The sequence below is a fragment of the Haemaphysalis longicornis genome, unplaced genomic scaffold (assembly GCF_048455015.1).
Source record: "Haemaphysalis longicornis isolate Haplotype H1 unplaced genomic scaffold, Haemaphysalis longicornis Haplotype H1 scaffold_4, whole genome shotgun sequence".
Taxonomy (NCBI): Eukaryota; Metazoa; Arthropoda; class Arachnida; order Ixodida; family Ixodidae; genus Haemaphysalis; species Haemaphysalis longicornis.
The window spans coordinates 41,223,160-41,243,779 of NW_027526361.1; the positions used below are offsets into that span (position 1 = coordinate 41,223,160).

The 20,620-nt window shown below is 50.4% G+C and overlaps 1 protein-coding gene across 1 annotated transcript in view; it reads left to right on the forward strand.

Annotated features, from left to right (window-relative positions):
• Positions 1-18,457, forward strand: part of LOC144180324 (sperm-specific sodium:proton exchanger-like) — a 57,550-nt gene extending 39,093 nt beyond the window's left edge. The window contains exons 20-24 of the mRNA XM_077708696.1: positions 1,433-1,612; positions 5,307-5,444; positions 6,390-6,587; positions 7,530-7,664; positions 18,120-18,457. Coding sequence (XP_077564822.1) covers positions 1,433-1,612; positions 5,307-5,444; positions 6,390-6,587; positions 7,530-7,664; positions 18,120-18,182 — 714 coding nt within the window. The 3' untranslated portion in view covers positions 18,183-18,457. The remainder of the gene's footprint in view (positions 1-1,432; positions 1,613-5,306; positions 5,445-6,389; positions 6,588-7,529; positions 7,665-18,119) is intronic.
• Positions 18,458-20,620: the final 2,163 nt, after the last annotated feature.

Genomic DNA, 20,620 nt, shown 5'->3' on the forward strand with positions numbered 1-20,620 from the left:
TCCTGGCCGCTGTTACGGACATCAGTGGCGGTGGCGCAGTGAGAGGTTGGTTTCGTCTTGCACCACATACAAGGAGTTCGGGTTCGTTTCGAATATATACTTAAACGTCTTTCTCGGGTATGGGATTATTCCAATATCTGACAACCACTTGTGCCTTTTAACGGAATATGAGCCACGCGAAAATTTAAAGCACAGTGCAACGCTCTGCGTCGTTAAATGTGTGCCCACTCATGCCTTGTAGCAACAACCAAGGAAAGTTAATGAATCCACAGAATAAAAGATGACCTGAAAGTCGGGAATAGGCAATAGCTCGAACGGGAATTCAAAAAATACCCAGTGCTGCTTAGGAAATGTTAAAGACGTTTGTCTGAACTTAATCCAGGTAGGACTCGCCAGACCCAGATATAGATGTGATAATGCTCTACTTTTCCGAAGGAAGGGGGGGGGGGACGCTTAACCATCTTTGTGTCCGAATGCGGAATAAAATCAAGGAATAAACGTCTTAGTAGCTACGCAAAGATGTGCGTTCAATTTTCCTTTTGTTTTTCACCTTCAACGAGCAGCTGATCACTCGGTGGACGCATTTCTTGAAATACAGGGCAGCAAGTTCACAAACGATAAAAGGTGTCATTAGAAGAGTGTGGTACCTGAGGAGGCCATCTGATTTTAGTTTGTGCTAGTTTCTGCAGGTTCCCTGGGTCATATGATGTTTCAAAGAGGCGTTTAGTCGCGGACGCGGCTTTCTCTATGAGCCTTGCTCTATGAGTTCTATATACTAAATGTATCACCTCGGCACAAGACGACCCAGCATGAAATTCCTTGTCTGGTGCGGATCCCTGGGTATAACTTTGTATTATCCACCGTACTTCTTTCATGGAATCTTTGTGGTATTTATGCCACATTACCTATCCAGGGAAGTGAGCAATATCCGAGGTATTATATTACCAAGTGTAAATGGTGTTCTGTCAGGTATGAGTGATCCGATAGATTAAGCGCACAAAACCTGGTTAAATCATGGTGTATAGGCGTAGCATGATCATCTGAGAAAACGCTGCTTACGGAGACACTGTTAGTACATTTCATGGCAGTGGAATTACAAGCTCTACGCATATGCCGGCTTCGCGACACTGGCCTGTGACACATACCTGGCGCTAATACAGACCGAACGTACCACACTAAGATTGCGTAAGAAATATTTTCACTCTCAAAAATTCACCACATTTGCGAACAGAATGACTGTTACACATGAATACGTATTTCCAACGCACCCAAACGGTAAATCTCGGTCGGGAACGGGCCGCAAAAGCAGCGGTGACCGCAGGGAGGAGCAGGCCGGAGCCTCCCGCGGCAGGTTTCGAAACGTGCGGGTTGGGGGATTTCAATGGCGCCCCTACAGGCAGCGTCACCCGGTACCTCCGCGTTCGCCTCGCAGATTGACGGGAACTTTGAGAACCCTCAGGACGGCTCGCTGCCCAACTCGGCGTCGACGCTGTTCTTCTACAACGAGGGACCCTTCGTGGACTACATGAGTGCGCCGGCCTGCCTGGGTGTCCTGGGCCTTGTCACCGAGCAGCCCTCCATCACCAGAGTGGTGGCCGAGACGCCGATCAATGTGAGAGCCCCACCCCTTCATTGCCTGCGTGCCTGTGAAGAAGTCATGGCACCCAAGTAACCAACCATTTGGGCATTTCCGTTGTCCGTATTTCAAGGATCCCGCTCTGATGTCGTTAATGCAACGTTCATGTTTCGCGGATAGGCCCCCAGCCCCTCATGACATGCTCTAAGGCGTGGCTCCTAGCTGTTCCTCTGTCCTCACTGTATACTATATTGGTTGAAACCGATTTTATTTTTCCTTTTTATCAAGTCCGGTCTGGGTGTGACACGCAACTTCCTTGTCCAACCTCGGACAATTTGGCTTGACATATGCAAATAAACTGCAAGCGAACACCGTTCTATTGGCAGTTCCTCTACAGTAGCTGGGCAATTAATTCGAATTTACGTCTGTCTCGAAGATATCTACAACACGAAATTTGATAAGTGTTTTGTTAAAGAAGTTCCGCCTTGAAATTTAAAATATAAAGTGGCAACTGCTTGTTGTAGCGGGAGAATGTTATTTCAATGTTTTTCATCTCAGTACAGACGATCGTGCGACACCGGCTGGATGCAGTCCGACGTAGTCTCGAGGTACGCACAGATCGAGATAAAGGGTAAACCAGAATGTTACCCAGCCTCCTGCCCCTAGACAAATTTGGAATATAACCAAATTTACGGAATTGGATATACAGTCGACTCTTGATAATTTTAAGTAACTTAATTTGGCCTTTCGGTATTTGAAAGTGATGCGCTGGTCCCGGCAATTTCACATGCAACTCAACGGAAGAAATTGCTCGATAATTCGAAAATTTAACTTAATATAACGGTTGATTGGATGTTATTTCGAATGAAAAGCATCCAGGCAATTGTAATTTCTCGATAAGTCGAAATTTTGGAGCTCAAAATCAGCGCTGCGCTCTGTACTGCTGCCGGCGCCGGCGCAACCGAGGCAGCGCACAGTCAGTCACGGCCCAGGAGATGAAGCGGTTGGCCAGTTTGGGCTCACTCCAGCTTACGCATCTTTCTCTTTGCTTTCCTCAATCTTCTTTTTGGGGCGAAGCACCTTAACTCTTTCGTTACCACGCCTATTCAAATCGATCACCGGTGATCGATGATTTATATTGCCTATTTCGACATGTTGTAGTCGTTTCTCGTACACCTAATGCGGCCAGTGGTTAGTCTAGGAAGTGCCCTTTTAGAATCAGTTTAAATTTTCCCGCTCCGGTGACATTGAGATTTTTGGCGGCGTTTTTTGCTAGCTGAGGTGCGTGTGTTTTTGAGGAAGGGGGCGTGGCTGCTGCACTTGAGAAAAAAAGATGCAGGTCGTGGTTAGGCTGCATTACCATAATATTTTTTTTGTCAAAAGGCTCCTGGCAAGTCAAATACCAAATAATGGGGTCAGCTTTGTAATCCGACAGCGTTGAGAGGTGATAATTACTTGAAAATGGCCCCAGCTATTCACTAATGATCTTTGGTTGGGACAAAGGGCAGCTTTATTCTCTCAAAGCTTATTTCTGATGGTCCCCCGAATGTCTAGCAAGTGTGCCTGACATTTTCAACCAGTTTCCAGCAGTTTCGGTTTCGTTTTCGCATTGCGAAATTCATATTTGGCACTACTACCACTACTACGCAGTTACCCAACTACAAGCTCATTTGCCATGGCGCCTCCGTTGCCCACTACTGCTGCTCAAAACAAGCATGCCGCTCGCGCTTCCACTTTATCTACGCCTTGCTTCTGCGATAAGAGCTTCCACTGAAAGTCAAACGATAACACCAAGTCGTCGGGTATCAGTTCAGACGAGGAGAACGCTTCCAATTGGCCTTGAACACCGCCAGCTGTTCACCGGCCAGTTTCGGTTTCATACGAAGGTATTTCCGGAGGTCTAGTGTCGCTTCTTAGTAGTACTGTCAGTACTGTCTATTCTGACAAAGTCTCCAACAGCCTTGTATTTGTTTCTTTTCGAAATTATTAGGTGGCGCTGCAATGTAGTAGGCTCGTAGTGCTGAACTCGCTTCACAGCCCGACGGCGGCTTGGTGAAAGCTTGCTGGGCATGATTCTAGCGCATCGTACCTTATTCCTGCAAGCAGGGCTACCATAGTGAGTCAGAGCATGATAATAAACCGCAAATGAAAGTTCTGACTGATACGTGATCATCAGAACGTCAACAAGCATCCACCAAAGAGTTTGGTTCTCAACTCCAAGCGTATTTTTTCACATCGCTTGCTTGCCTTCAATATTGTGCCGGTCATAATCATTGACAAGGTGTTTTTACATCACCTGGAGGCTAATTTGGGCCTTTAATAATGTCAAACCACTAGATTTCTTCTAGAGAACTATCCAAAATAGCAAAACTTGAAATAGAGGTTGGGCTTGACCACATGGCACGGGCACCACGTGGGCTAACATTTTCTTTTATATCTGACAAATTGTACTGCGCAACTCAATTTTTTTCTAGGACGGGTTTTTGAAATGTCTACCTACAAAATGTATATTCTAAATTTTTTCTACTACTGGTGGTTTATTATGCACAACTTACTTTTTCTGATTTTCTTCGACGCGTGGACAAAAATTTCGAATTCAATAATTTTTTTCGGAATTATTATTTAGGAAAAAATGATTAAAACTGGTGTCGTTGGAAAGCACGTGGAATAATCTGCATTTTATGTCACTGCAATGTGTGCCTAACCAATATGTATAGCACAAAAAAATGTTTTGTTAGACCCTTCAAAATTCGAAGCATCTGTGAATGCAAATCGAAGCATCTGTGAACAAAAAGTTTACAAAGGGTTAGCAAGAACAAAATAAAAGGTTCACAAAAGGTCAGATATATATATATATATATATATATATATATATATATATATATATATATATATATATATATATATATATATATATATATATAGAGAGAGAGAGAGAGAGAGAGAGAGAGAGAGAGAGACGCACATCATCGTCTAAATTGAAACATGTGTAAACAAAAGGTTCGTAAACGGATAACAAGAACAAAATAAAGGTTCACAAAAGGTTCGAGAGAGAGATGAGAAAGAGAGGGATAGAGAGAGTGCTCCTGGAGAGCCGTGCTGCGCATGCGCGAGGGGCATTTGATTGTATTGGAATAAATTGAATTGGATTTGGATTGGATTGAAATGGATTGTATTTGAATAAATTTATTGTATTGGATTGTATTGGATTGGATTAGAAATCGTTTTAGCAGCAGTAAGCACTCTCACGGGGGATTTACGGTAAGAACGATCCCCAGTGCCTCGCCCACTCGTCATGATTCACTTTGTGGAGATGCGTGAATTTTTTTTTCTGTGTGTGTGTGCACAGTGCCGTGTAACCAGTTCGTGTGATGGACGCTTCAGGCTTCGTTTTTTGCGATAAGCCTGAACCCGTGGCCCGAAATACCATGGCAAACCATGTCGTACACTCGACTTGGCGGCGAAAATAGTCTCTCAACGAAACCAAGGAGGAGGACCTCTTGTGAGCTGACAATGCGGTACTTGTGCTTTTTGTTTAATTGGAAGTTCGGCTATTTCTAAGGTTTTTGCAGTTTCCGTGGACGTCGTATTTACGGAAGTTGACTGTGCACGCAGCCTATTGAACTTTTGTCTCCAATTTTATCAGTTCAAACAGCACCATAATTGCGACAGCTCATGCGGGAGGATTGATTGTGAGGGTGGATAATCATTCCTTGGATTGAATTTGCAGGCGTACGTGGTGCCAAGAGATCGCGTGATGGAGGCGATCGATATCTTTACGCGGCCACCGAGCTTCCTGTACCAAATTTGGTATTACATCGCCCGGATGATCGGCTCCATGGTGCTTCGAAGTCACCCCAAGTACCAGGTTAGTGTTCCTTCAGCCGCCCGAGACCGAGTGGGCGAAGTTTCGGCAAAGAATTTATCATCCGGGTATACTTTCAGCTAGTGTGCAGTGCCCCGCGAACATATCACGTTTGGTCTTCGCGTCGGGCGGTCTCGTTGAATATTGAAGAGAAAGGTAGCATGACAAATAGATTTCAGTAGTAGCAGCACTATAAGTAATAATAAATATACAAACAAATAAAAACGAAAACTATGAAGCGAGCGAGAAATTCAACAAAAAATTCCCAAGAAAACAAATAAAGGAAAAAAAAGAGAAGTAAGACTAAGACGACGGAGGTGGTCCTTAATTTTTGTGTCCGGGGAAGACGATGGGTGGACCTGTGAACAAGGCCATTTGGTTGGGCTAGCACCAAATTAATGCTTAGGTCTACCGTTATTATTGCTTTGCAGTTATACGGCATCGACGCCCCTCCTACACAGGAGTGGATTCAAATTTTGACTCATTATTGAGGACGCAATGGTGCAGTGGATATGTATGGGGGAGATAGTACGCTAGTGCCACCTCTGAGGGCGCCTGGTAGAAATGGTCTTCTGGGTCCGCGACAGCTGCCAGCGTGGTGATCAGACAGAGCCTCTGCAAGAAAGGAAAACATCTGGAAATGTTTGTAGGGAATGGTCACAGCTTAGTTTTATTTCAACAAGTTTCAAAATGTTCCAAATGTTTCAAGTTTCAAGAATGAGCTTCAAAAAGTTTCGTTCCTTGAAGCTTTTACCCGTTTATTTCTGCCTCACCTTTGTTTTTCTCGTGGGTCCATCCTCTCTCCTGACCTTGCGTCCTCTTCTGCGCAATAAAATCCCACGCACGCCACTGCTCTGACGCCCTTTAAGTGAGGCTTTCGCTACCGCTGTGTTACTAGAACCACAAAGACGGCGGGCCTAAGAACTGTCATGTCTCGGTGGTGTCCAGACGTGGCCTCTGGACAAGATCAACCGGCGGCTCGAGTCCTTCCTCCTGCCGGACCTCGAGCGCTGCTCCAAGTTTCGCCTGACCGGGGACATAGAGGACGCCATTTTGATACACGGCGTCGCTGTGGACCCCGAGTCCCAGGATTATTTCATCGCCCCCATGTACCTCCCGCCGCACGCTACGAAAGTTACATTCCCGGTGAGAACTGCTCTCGTCTAGCTTCCGTCGTGAAATGGCCGTCAGTGTCGCCATCCTGCGTAGCCAATGCAATCTGACGCCACTCAGCGCAGCCTGGAAACATTTTCTTGCGTGCATGCCGTCTCGTCTTACGACAACGAATCTCCTGGCAGCTTAAACTAACCACGTTGGCAATGCACATTGCCCTGGCGACGTAAACCATTGTTCCCCAAGCCTTAAATTAATTACGCAGGGAAAGCAGAAAATATGTATCGCACCCGGTTCGCTTGCTTACCTCGGGGTGAACACTTGACATTCCGGGATATACTTTTGCGTCGGCAGAAGCACCTCTTGAAGCAAAGCTTTCTATGTTTCTTTTGCAGCGTAGATCGTAGTACCAAGACGCAACTGCAGGAAAGCCAAGTTTACACAATGGCTTTTTACAGAGTGCGTATGATGATGATGATTACGATGATGATAGCGGTGGAACGCGAAGCGCTTCAAGAAAAGAACGCTTCCCGTGCTTGGTGTCGAACCTGGGTACCTTCGTGAAACCGACCTCTATGCGATTGAGCCTTTCAAGAACGGTCGAAGCAGTTTAGATTTGGGCTATGACTTTGACTTAGGTTGCATGGGATAAAACCTCGCGTTTCAACTATCTGTCTCTTATAAACAGGGCATATTGGATGTCAGGTCCCCATTAAAGAGGAAACGCGACGACTAATAGTCATACGTTCAATTCATCGTTTTATACATCTGCTTGCCCTTCCGTTTTCACTGCGCACTTGATGCAGCGAACTTCCTCCCTGATTCTTCAAGGGATTATTTCAGCACATTGTGCGTCATCACTTGCGAGAAAAGTACCCTTCATCGCATTTATGCCGAACCGCAAAACGTTTTAATAATGCTGGCCACGTCGTCCTTTTCTGACGGTGGGCGTGCGTCTTCTTGTCGTTGCAACAGTTTCACCGAGATCGCCTGCGTCCGGTGCTGCTGATCATCGCGTCCAAGAGCTACAAGCTTCCGGCCGATGTGGACTGGTTACAGTCCAAAGTGGACGACGATAAGCAGACCGAATACGAAGATAGGTTTACACTGGTGAGCACAACATCGCCACAGGGATACTGCTTCATTGCTTATCTCAACGATTAGACTGGCCACAGATTGACACTGCACCGTGCCTTCAATTAATGGCACCATGATTTCGCAACTATTTTATTCGCACGGAATACGGTGAACGCCTGAAACCAAACCCCTCGACGTGCACAAACTCCCCTTCCTGGTATCCGTTACTAAGGCACCTAAACAAAACTGAAATCTTATTCAGCTTTAACTCGCTGTGTAGGCGGTAATTCGTCCTCGACCCACGTGGGATTCTTGATGCGTTCTGTCAATTCACCCCTTTCAGAACACGAGGTATTTAAAGGAAGATGGATCTTATCAGAGTGGTTGCGGACCCAGCGGGGATGACGCCTGAGTTCGGCAGAAGTTAGTTTCATAATGTATCTAACATTTTTTGATCACAAGTGACAGTTCAGTTGCCCTTATACGACAATGATATGCACGTTGAGGAACTGGTGGGAACAAATTCAGACTTCCCGCCCCTCACCATTTCAAACTTCCTACTTCACCTTATAGGCCCTGCATAGCTTTGCTGATCTGTGATCTGACGTGAGCTGTATTATTGGTTTATCAACAGGCAGACGTATAAAGCACGCATTAGCAACCACACTTCATGCAATGGATATCTAATTCTATATAAATATCTAGATAGGTATGGCCTATCTGTTCAAACCTGGGCAAGAGCTTCGATAGGCAGCGCAATGACCACGTCTACATCATCCGCAAAATCATAAGGGTCCACACACAGTGTGTACGTGCGCCCTGGTCAGCGCTGGGACGCGTGCCTCCTGGATCGGCTGGTGTCCCTGTGCGCAGCCCGCCATCTCCTCTGTGGTGACTTCAACGCACACCACACTGCGTGGGGAGATGGCCGGATGGACGCACGCGGTGAGCATCTGTTGGACGCCATGCTGCGCCTCAACCTGTCTGCGCTGAACACTGGTGAGAGCACTTTCCGGCGTGGCAATTCCGCAGCCACCGCCATTGATCTCACCCTAGTGTCAGCCGGGGTTGAGGCCACCTGGAGGAGGGAGCCCAGCACGTGGGGCTCCGACCACTACCCACTGCACATCGCACCACCCGACAGGACAACCAAGCGAGCCGCACTGCACCACGTCACCCACTGGGACCGGTTCCGGCGCTGCCTCGCCGAGCAGGACCTGGGGGAAGGAGCCGAGCTGTTCCGGGGCCTGGTTTGCTGCGCCAGGCAATCCACACAGAGCTGCACAGTAGCCGATGGGGCCACCACGCCGGACCTGAAGCTGCTGCAGCTGCGGGCGGTGCGCAACCGCGCGGAGAGGAAGGCTCAGCGCTCGGGGGAGCGGGCGGACTGGACGGCGTACCGGCGAGTGGATGCGGCGTGCCGCCGTCACGCCAATCGCCTGAGCCGGCAGCGCTGGGCCGAGCTTTGCGTCAGCTCGGAGGCCGACCCACGCTGCCGCCGCCTCTGGGGCATCTTCAACTCCATCCTGAAACCCCAGAGAAACCGCAACCCCCTGGCTGCCATGGCCATCCGCAAGCAGGCCAGCTTTGCGGAGTTGGCTGACCTCTTCGCTGCACAATTCCTGCCGCCACACCAGGCGGAATCAGGGCCCGCTGCTGCTGTTGCTGGGACGGGGGAGGTGCACCACCCCCTCAACAACGCCCCCATCACAGAGACTGAGCTCCGCAGTGCCCTCCGCAGCTGCAAGCGTAAGTCGGCGCCAGGAGCGGACGGCCTCACCTACCAGATGATGCGCAATCTGGATGAGGTGGGGTTCGGCCGACTCCTGGCCGCCTACAACGTCATATGGGACACGGGCCAACTGCCACCTGAGTGGCTGCTGGCCATCTTGCGGCCCATACCAAAGCCAGGCAAGGGCCTTGTGGCAGTCACGGCGTACCGGCCTGTGGCCCTCACATCCTGCGGCTGCAAGCTGCTCGAACGGGTGGCACTGCGGAGGATGGAGGCCATCGCTGCGGAGGAAGAGGCCATCCCCGAGCAGCTGACGGGCTTCCGGAGGCACCGAGCAGCCACCGACTCCATCGCCGACGTCGTGGCGGCCCTTGAACACGCCAGGGCCACCAAGCAGGTGGCGGCCCTGGTGCTGCTGGACGTGAAGGGCGCCTTCGACAACCTGCAGCGTCATGCCATCTCCCTGGCCATGGAGGAGGCTGGCATTGCGGGCAAGCTGCGGGGCTTCGTCGAGGCGTTCCTGACGGGCCGCACAGCGCAGGTGCAGGTGGGGGACGCCCTGTCGGCTCCCCGGCCGGTGAACGTGGGCACCCCACAGGGCTCCGTCATCAGCCCCTTCCTCTTCAACCTGGTGATGGCAGCCCTGCCAGGCTGCCTGCCCAGAGGAGGGGGCCACCGAGTGTACATTTCGGTGTACGCCGACGACATCGCCCTGTGGGTGCTGGGGCCGAAGGGTCAGGGCCGAGCCATTGTACAGCAACTGCAGGCGGCCATGGAGGCAGTTCGTGCCAAGCTGGCAGGCGCCGGCCTACAGCTGTCGGCGACAAAGACCGACGCCATGCTGGTGCATCCGGATGCCGCCGCCCACGGATGGACCCGGCGCCTGACCATCGATGGCGAGGAGCTCCAGTGGAGGACCAGGGTGCGGTACCTGGGGCTCACCCTGGACCACCGACTGAACTTCCGGCAGGCGGCCAAGGAGCTCCGAGCCAGGGCGCAGCTGGCCACCACAGCAGTGCGCAAGATGGTGGCCCGGGACAGCGGCTGCTCGCAGCGGACGGCCCTCCGGCTGTACAGTGCCTCGGCGGTGGGTCTCCTTATGTACGCGCTCCCACTGGTGACCCTGCGGAAACCCACCTGGCGGCAGCTGGAGGGAGACCACCGCAAGGGGGTCCGCGCTTGCCTCGGCCTGCCCCAGAGCTCGCCGTGCGAGAAGACGCTGGCCGAGGCGGGGGCGTGGACCCTAGAGATGACAGCTGACTTGCGGGCACTTGGCCAGATTGACCGGCTGAGACGCGCCGAGGGGGGCGGTCCGCTGCTGCGGCGGCTGAAGAGCCACCACCACTCGCGCATGGGGCGCATGCTGATGCTCTACGAGGAGCTGGTGGGCCCCGTGGACGCGGGTCCTCGTGGCCCCGCTCCTGCTCTGGCGGCTGACGTGCGGCTGGACCTTCCGGGGCTGCACAGCAAGCGGCGGACACCCCACTGCGGGCAACTGCAGCTGGCCCGGGGTGTCGTCTGGGGCGACCTAGACGGCCACGCCCTAGTATACACAGATGGCTCGGTGCGGGAGCAGCAGGGGTCAGCCGCAGCGGCCGCCGTGCTGGGAGAGGCCACCCGACAGGCGCGGCTGTCCTATGCCTCTTCCTCGGCCACGGCTGAGCTGGTGGGGGTCGGACTGGGCCTGGACCTGCTGCTGGAAATGGAGCCCTTGCCCGAGCGCTGCGCCCTGTTGTGCGACTCCCGAGTGGCCCTGGTGCGTCTTCAGGACGGAGACTCGCACTCCCTGTTGGTGCGTGGCATCCGGGAGAAGGCGGCACAGCTGGCGGACCGGGGCACTCAACTGTGCCTGCAGTGGGTCCCCGCCCACATAGGTCTGGATGGCAACGAGCGGGCGGACGAGCTGGCCGCCGGGGCACACGCGCTGCCTCCGTCGGACATGGTGGCTCAGGCGGCAGCGGACGACGCCCGCCTGCTCATCCAGCGACACATCCGGACCAAGCATCCGGACCCGCGGCTGCGTGTCGGAGGGGGCCTACCGCCTGTGCGGGCCTCACGCCTGCCTCGACGACTGCGCTCGGCCATCCTGCGCCTCCGAGTGGGGGACGTGTGGACGGCGGAGCGGAAGCACCGTCTGGGGCGGGCGACCAGCCCCTCCTGCACCCACTGCCGAGCGCCCGTGCAGTCCCTGCCGCACGTGCTATACGAGTGCCCCAAGTTTGCGGCAGGGCGGGCAGAGCTGCTGGTCGTGCTTCACGGAGCGCGGCCACTTGAGGATCTGCTTTGGCCCCCGGGCAGTGCTAGGGAGCGAGACAAAGTGCTCGAGGCCCTGGGTACATACCTGCGGGCCTCGGGGCTGCACAGCGCACTCCACTACAACTCTGCCTAGCTGCCCAGATTGTGGAGGAGTGCTGCTGCTGAAGCAGCTTCTGTACTTGTGTGTGTGCGTGTGTGACCCCTTTTACAAGTGTGCTGTGTCCTTTGTAGATTCATGTGTTGTCTATATCTGTAGTGTTTCTCTGTAATGTTAATTTTCCCAGTGTGTAACCCTTTTTTTTTCTCTTCTGTGTTTTATATTTACCCTTATTCTCCTTTTTCCTTTTTTTTCTCTTTTGTGTTTTATATTTACCCTTGCGCGAGTTACATGCATTGTAATGTCAACCTTCTCCCCTATCGTCCTATTCCTATGTATTCTTTTCTCCCTATCCTCCCCCTCCCCCTCTACACCAGCAGGCGTTCCGGTGTCCGCCCCCTAGGCGAGACAAATTACGCCTGTTGGTGGCTTTTCCTTTTCCTAAGTACAATAAATACATACATACATACACACAGGCTGCGGAGCCATCGACGCCTTGATTCCTGTAACTTGCGTTCTTCCCGCTAAACTTTCGTTTCTCTACTTCCTTATCTGCATTACCAACTCGCCCAATCCTACAGCCTGCTAAGCTACATTCCTTATCTCCCCTTGGAAGTACAAAGAGAAATGTGTCGCACCAGTCACCCTGGGGTTAGCGTACTTTAAATATAGAGTCCTGTATCCCAGGTATGGAGTGACGCCCGGTCCGGGAGTAAACGCCATCTCGGATACCATAGATGATAACTAGACGTGTGCAACCACACTTGCAAGGCGCTTGGGGACACAAACAGCACGCCCTCCCCAGAGAAGGATCTGGCCGCCCTGGTGATGTAATTGGCGCAAACGTCTCATTATTGACCAACCCTACTCTCGGCCATCAGTCCCCAGCAGCAGTCTGTCCACGATGGCGGTGAAGCCAGTGCTACAGCAGAAGGTGCTAAGAATGTCTGGGTACGTACAGCGCCCCTCTGGAACTTGAACTTGGCACTACTCATCGCACGAACTCTCGCTAGCGAGAAGCTTAGCTGTACTATTGCAGGAACTTTAGGACGTTAAATGGGATGTTATTGGGCGAAGTGATCGAGGTTGGAAGAACAGAAGAAGGCTTCATAGAACTGACTAGTGGAAATATACTGTGCTATCGGGGACCTCACAAAAAGAAAGAGCACGGGGTGGAATTTTTGATCCACAGGGAGGTAGCAGGGAACGCAGAAGAATTCTTCAGTATTAAAGGAAGGTTCGTAGTGGTTGTGAACATTCTTAACGAACGTTAAAGGTTGGATAGTACAAGCCTCTGCACAAACAGCTAGCTACGAGGATGAGGCCGTACATAGCTTCTGCGGAGACATCGAGTCAGCAAAGAATAGGGGAACAGCACAGTTCGCCATTGTAATGGGAGACTTTAACGCAAAAGTGGGAGCAAACAAAATCGGTGGCAAATTTTGGGATAGGCATTCGCAACAGTCGTGGAGATACTCTGGTTGCATTTGCAGACAAAATAAGCTGAAAATCAGGAACCAACTCTTCCGAAAACGCAAGAGTAGACAATGGACATGGCAAAGTCCTGACGGGAAGAAAGAGAATGAAATTGACTACCTTTTGAGTGGCAACTTGCAGGTCCTGTGCAGGACGTGGAGGTTCTAAGCGAGATTTGGTGCAGTGACCATAGGATGGATGGGTGCAAAGTAAGGCTAAATCTGAAAAAGTAAAGGAGGAAACTCGTAAAATGTAAGAAGCCCAGCATCAAGTCAGTCTAAGACAGGGCGCAGGAGTTTAAAATAACCGTTCAGAACGGATTCGTGCTTTTAGACAGTAGCAAGTAGGAAAGTGTTGACACCCTAAATTACAACCTAACAACAGCACTCAGTGAATCAGCAGCGGCTATTAGAGAAGCAGCATGTAGGAAACAAACTGGAAAACTTATTCAGGAAACAAAGGAGCTTATCGCGAAGCGTCAGAACATGAAGCTGTCGATTACGGTGGAATGAATGGAATTAGTGCAGCTGCCAAAATTGTTAAACAGAAAAGAGAGAGAGAGAGAGAGAGAGAGAGAGAGAGAGAGAGAGAGAGAGAGAGAGAGAGAGAGAGAGAGAGAGAGAGAGAGAGAGAGAGAGAGAGAGAGAGAGAGAGAGAGAGCACTTTATTAAAGAAGACCTCTAAGCGACGGAGGTGGCCTGCAGTGAGAGAGGTGGCCGGCCAGAGAGAGAGAGAGAGAGAGAGCTTTATTTGAGCACTACTTGCACTAACGCCGAGTGGTTACCGGCGCTTGGAGGGTGCCGGAAGAAAAAAATTGGCCGCGTATCTGCTCCTTTCGTTGCAAATGTCGTCAAAAGACGATAGTCTTTATCGGCTATTGCGAAGTAAATGCCTCCCTTCGCTTTGCCGCTCACCTCTCATGTTGTTCCCCTTGCGTCGCGCTCCTCCCAAGGCAAAGACGCCAAAGGTTTGCTTAAATCATTTTAAATTTCCCGCGTTCCACTGCTCCAAACCGGGTGTCTCGATGCGAACGCTGCTGTACGGCGGAGACGCGCGTTAATCGAGGCGCCCTACTTCAACGTTTATAGAACCGCGTTTCCCTACTCCACGTGCGTTGCAAGCAGAACGTGGAACCTATCTAGTGGAACCTTGCGTAACTGTTGCCGGTTGATATCTTAAAATGGCGCAAGAAGTATAGTGGCGCGGGCGACAGTAGGCGACGGCGAAGTGAATTCTTTTTCTGCAGTTGATGAAGTATTTAATTTCGCAAAAGCAAGCATGTTTGATTTTTTTATAAAGGAGCACTGCAAATATCACTTCTGTATTGATTTGCTGTCTCATATTTGCGTAATGTCTTGTTCTTCTTCAACAATGTCGACAAGTATGAACCTTACACCGGACATAGACGGGTAGATTTAGCTGCGACTATATAAGACTAATGGGCAGGCATTGTTTTGCTTTGGCCGGGTGGCCGAATCGAGTCACAGACAGACAGACGGACAGACATACAGACATACAGACAGACCAAAATTTCTGGGTTTAAGGAGCCCAAGAAAGACTATCGTCTTTAAAAAATTCCCCCGCATTTCCCCGAGGGGGAGAATGTGAAAGTGCGAATGCACGGTTGTCGGCCCGCTTGCGGCGCTTGCGCTCGGCCCCCGCAGCCCACCGCCTCGCCGCCTTCTCTTCCATCTCTTCCATCGGGTTTGTAGTATCACGTGTACACCACGCAGTTATCAAGCCGCTATAACGCCGCTGAGTCGCCAACGCACGCCGCTGACGACGTAGTTTGAATGCGTTAAAGATATAAGGCGCGTCACTAACACTGATATCAGCGTCGCGTCCGTGGCTTGGTCGGTAGAGCGTCGCGCTGCGGCCGCAAAGTCCGCGGATCGAAACCTGGCGCCGGATGCTGTTTCTTTATAGAGGAGCACTGCGGACGCCGACGCCGCCGCCGACGCCGGCGGTGGATGGTTTGGGGTCGCTTATAAAGTGCATTCGCTCCCACCTCCCCTCGCGGGAACCCGTGTGTAGATGCGACGCATAGGCGGAGCGGCGAAGGGACCGCGTTTTATAGCGCACATAACGTTGAGGGGACTGCGTAAGCCGGTCCCAGTCGATGACGACGTTGGCGTACTTGTAAAGCGGCGTGGACTCTACGTGTTTGAGCCAAGCGTGGATGTTGCTTCGCCGGAGAACGGCAGACCGGTTACATGCGCAGCGCGCCCGAAGGAGAGGAAACCGCGGAAGAGAGAGTACTGCACATGCGCTGGACCCAGCGCGTCTGCCGCGGCTATGACGCAACGTGCCGCGGCTATGACACAACATAATACAACACAATCCAAATCCAATCCAAATCCAATCAAAGCCAATCCAATCCAAGCCAATCCAATCCAATCCAATGCCCCTCGCGAGAGAGTGTTCGCTATCGGAGAGGAGAGGGGGTGAGAGGCGGAGAGTGCAGCTGGCGCGGCGAGGAGAATGGGGGAGGGGCGGACAATGCCGACGACGACGATGACGACGCCGGAGGGACAAGGCGAGTGAATCAGATGCTCCCAACTACGAGAAAGAAATCCCGCGCAGAATAGGCATGGGTTGGGGTTAATTTGGCAGGCGCTCACAGCTAATGGAAAATGTAAAGTAAGCTCCCTTCTATCCATAAAAAATTCCCCGCATTTCCCCGAGGGGAAGAATGTGAAAGTGCGAATGCACGAGTTGAATTTGCGCGGTTCGGTAATGTTCGCGAAAGAGAGATCACACACACACACACACAACTACAAAGATAGAAAGATGCATTTATTCACAGACGCCTATTTGTGTTGTCGTTGTACTTGATTGCTAGAGCGGATCTCAGCTTTGAAATTTTGTGTCAGTACTCCTTTAAGCGGGTGCATTAGCCCTTCTCACGCCCGATTCCTGGCCAATCCCCCACGTGGGTATGTGCCATGTCAGCGGCCAGGCAGCGCGCGCCCATCTCCCCCCGTTGCCAAGGAAGACGAGGAGATTCCTGGCCAATCCCCCACGTGGGTATGTGCCATGTCAGCGGCCAGGCAGCGCGCGCCCATCTCCCCCCGTTGCCAAGGAAGACGAGGAGATTCCTGGCCAATCCCCCACGTGGGTATGCTATGTGGACATCGCCGGTGGACGCAGGTTCAGGGTCGCTTAAGAAGTGCATTCGCACTTAAAAACAAAGGTATAACCAATGCACCCTGCCGGTGATGACGTGCGGAGCGGAAACTTGGCTCTTTACTTAACAACTAAAAAGCAAACTTAGGTTCGCCTAGAGACGCCTAGAGACAGAAAACGAGCAAACTTTAGAACGCCTAGAGACAGAAAACGAGCAAACTTTGCTCGTTTTCTGTCAAACTCGAATACAAGGTATTAGTTAAAATTAAGGAAAAAGAAATGGACTTGGGCTGGCCATGTAGTACGACGAACTGACGACCTGTGGACTACAAGGGCAACAGAGTGGACACCGATAGACGGGACTAGAAGAGGAGGAAGGCCATTAAGTCTGTAAAGAGATGAAATAAGAAAATTTGGCGCCAACGAATGGACTCGGGCAGAGCAGAACAGAAGCGGGTGGAAGGAAGTCAGTGGGGGAGGCCTTCGTAGTGCAGTGAACCTATAAAGGTTTCGTCCGTTAACCTTTAATAAGATCAAAGCATGTTCTGGGCTGTGTTGCGCATGCGCAGTTTCATCTTCCTGTCGACTGCGCCAATTGTACAGCCGCTAGCACAGCCCAATGATAAAATGGAAGCTCCCAGGACGAAGGAAATGAAAAGGTCAATATAGGCCGTTGTTGTTGATGATGATGATTGATAAAGTAAGCTTTATTGCCCTAGAGGAGAGCTACAATATTTTTTCGCTTCAGACGCTGCATTGAGCGGAATCATCATTGCATTCCACGTACTAATCAAATGAGTCTACTGGGTGACCTCAATTTCCTGGTTTTTGAAAGGCTGAAAATGGACGAAATTATTGTGGAAAACGAAACCAAACGCAACCTCTAAAATTTGTTGTGTAATTCTGAAAACTCCGGTTTTGTTGTCCAAGGCCAAACGTGGCAAAAGTGGCAAAGGCGCCATGTTGACAAAGAGAACGCCATCGCGCTAGCAAATGCCGCCAACACCATAACCGTTATAAAAACTGGATGACTCGTTTTCACGACCTGGGTGTGATGTTAAAACAACACGAAAAAAAAATTGGGTAAATTTTCAGATGACAGTTGTTGGCGGTTGTTTCATTGCACTACATATCCTGTAATATACTCCAGATTAAGAATCTAAAGGGCTGTACGAGGAGGTTTTGATTGATTGATTGATTGATTGATTGATTGATTGATTGATTGATTGATTGATTGATTGATTGATTGATTGATTGATTGATTGATTGATTGATTGATTGATTGATTGATTGATTGATTGTAGGTTTAAAACGCGCCGCCGCAGCACAGGCGATGAGGCGCGCCGTAATGGAGGGCTCCGGATTAATTTTGACCACCTGGGGATCTTTAACATGCGCCGAAATCTCGCGCACACGGGCGTGTTTGCTTTTAGCCTCCATCAGAAAAGCGGCCGCCGCGGCCGGGAACCCGCGTCCTCGTGCTCAGCAGCGCAACGCCTTAGCCTTAGAGGAGGTTTTATTGCAGAAAACAACTTGGTGAAATGAGGAGGGGGTGGGAGGGATATATGAAACATAAAAAAAAAATGCTGTCCAAGCCATCGCAGGCGGAGATAATCTGTCTCGTGTACTCACCAAAATATTTCTTGTTTGAGCTACACCAGAACGCTTTATGAGTGTCGTCACGTGGCCCTCCCCTTCGGGGTGTGCAACCATGTTGCTTAGATCCGTTTAAAAAACGCGTTAACTCCGTCGAATCGGAGCTACTGGAAAACGCAACTCGTGTTCTTTTGTTTCCCTTCAGGAACGAGGAGACGAGCTTACGGAGAGGATCGCGTCAGATCGACCAAGCGTGGACGCTCGCTAACCCGGACATCTTCCTGCGTCCCATTCTTTTTTTGTTAGCAGCATGCGAAAAACGCCACACCTATTCACCCAGTGAATATACTGAGCACTACTTGTCGATTTTTTTTTCTCAGGTGTGCAATATGTTTGCTTATCGACGCAGCCTCCGCAGTTTTTGTTAACACTTTAATAAGCCAACATTATCACTCGATGCATCTTGCAGCGAATAAGAAATAAATGTAACCTTATCTACTAATGACTTGACTTCGTTAGTTAAAAATGAGTAATAAACTGAGTAAGTCAATATTCTCTCTCGATTTATCATGCAGTGAATGTAGGTGAACTGCAACGTTTTACTGCGGACGCTACTAGCCCTCCCGGAAACCTCTTGAAATACAGGTGGTGCTGAGAAATTCCTCGGGTACTTTAAGGGACACTGAAGAGAATTTGTCAAGCTTCTGTTTTTGCTTCCATTGCGTAGACTGTCTCAAATAAATACACCTTTCATTGTTTCCTCGGTGGATAAAGCGATATTTATTTTATAAAACTTCAAGGAAGAAAAATACCATGCGACGTGTTCGGCGGCCGCACCAACTAACGCCGTGACGTCCATACGAGGTGTACTGTGATTGGACGATGCCCAAGGTCAGAATTCAAACCAAGGTCGGTTTCGCTTCTGTGAAACAACGTGGTTGGCATCCGACGTGGCTGGCATTCTCGATATCTAAGTAATCGGCATACCGTGCTTCTGCCATGTTGTCGGCTGTCGGATGTGGGGCTTCAAGTAGCTGAGTGCAACTTTTTGCCCTATTTTCGCCATAATGTTGTACGTTTATGGAAATAAACTTCAACTTCAAATGCGCCAGATAAGCCTGCCAGCGACCTTGGAATCGTAACGGTCATTATTCGAGGCGTAGGCAATAGATGAATGCCCCCCGCGTCACCGGAGACGCTCAAATGCGATGCGCTTTTCCCCCACCTTTGGAACTTGCCTGGCTCGTGCCTGTATCGTAAGAGGTGTGTTCGCACCAGGCCAAGGGTCGGCTGATCCGGGACTGTGCCCGCAAGCAGTCGGTGCTTATCGCAACACCACGCCAACGAGAGCTCGCCAGCGCGTCAGTGTCAAGTCTGAACGCGTCCTGCGAACTCGCTCGTGGAGCAATGAGCGTTAATTGTGAAAGTGGCGAATTCATTAAATTAAAAAGAGCATGCGCTTTCGGTAATTCGAACTTTCGAATTGCAAAACAGCTGACGTAACCCTGCAGACTCTCGACTATGAGCCAGCGCTATTACGGGCGTAAATATAAAGTATATATTGTATAGCCTGTTTACACTTTTATTTATATTTAGGAGCAACTTAGATGCTTATTTCTTGCACAGCGCGCGTGCAGTAAGCGTTCCCTATATTCCTACAATATCTCACGTCTAGCAATTGCATTTCTTAGACGGAAAAGCGTTCGCAGATTCGTAGTCGTGCTGCTGACCACTGTGCCCGTTCACCCAGTGCAAGATGTGCTTCCCGCACCCTGGTTTTACGCTGTTCTTTAAAATTCCTTAGTACCTATATTAACTTTGTTGACTCTTCTCCCACCTTCAATTGGCCTTAGATATTTATACTAAACTGCCAGTCAGCGAAGCGTAGCATATGCGTTTGTGTGAAGCGACTAAAGGTACATTCTTCCTGGCACAGGTGTGTCGTGGTTTAGTTTAAATTGAGCGAACGAACTGCGATGACCCGCCGGCCGAATAAACGCTGGGCCGACTTTTTCTGTCGGAAGGTCTTCGAGCCATGCAGTAGCACTGTCAAGCCAAGCCATCTTGTTTTAGCGTCGTATACGAAACGTCATAGAAAAGCGGCAAGGATGATTCAGATAGGAGGACAGCATTTCTGAATTTTTTCTGCTAAATAAAGCCGCGTAAATGCAGGGAGTGTGTTCGAAACATGGCCCAGAGACTCCAGACTGCAATTTGCGCTAGTACCTAATGGCGCAATGTTTATAAATCACTTCAGTGTCCCTTTAAGTCTGCTTACGTGTTTTGAAAACGAAAACAACTCCTTTGCTGCATGCAACACTGCGTTTGCATTGTTTTCTTCGCGCGCGTTCCTTCTTACGGCGCGAACTGCGTCCGTAAGCGGACCGGCACACATACAGCTTCCTTAAAGGAGTACTGACACGAAAATTTTATGTTCCACTTTTATTGCTTTTATCGATGCTTAATGGTCTGGCGAACCCGAAACAGCGCTTTAAATACTTCAGTGCGCGATAATTAGGTTGGACGTCCTGAAAATCGTTTGTTTGAAATTCCCGCGCTTTCATCCCGAAAGGCGCATATGACAGAATCCCGCCATGACCACCGCTTTGAGGCCGGTGGGGGCATTGTTTCAACCGCGCCGCCGCCGGAACTGAACGGCTGAGCTGCCTGAAAGTGAAAGGCCTACCACTGCGCCGGAAATTCGAT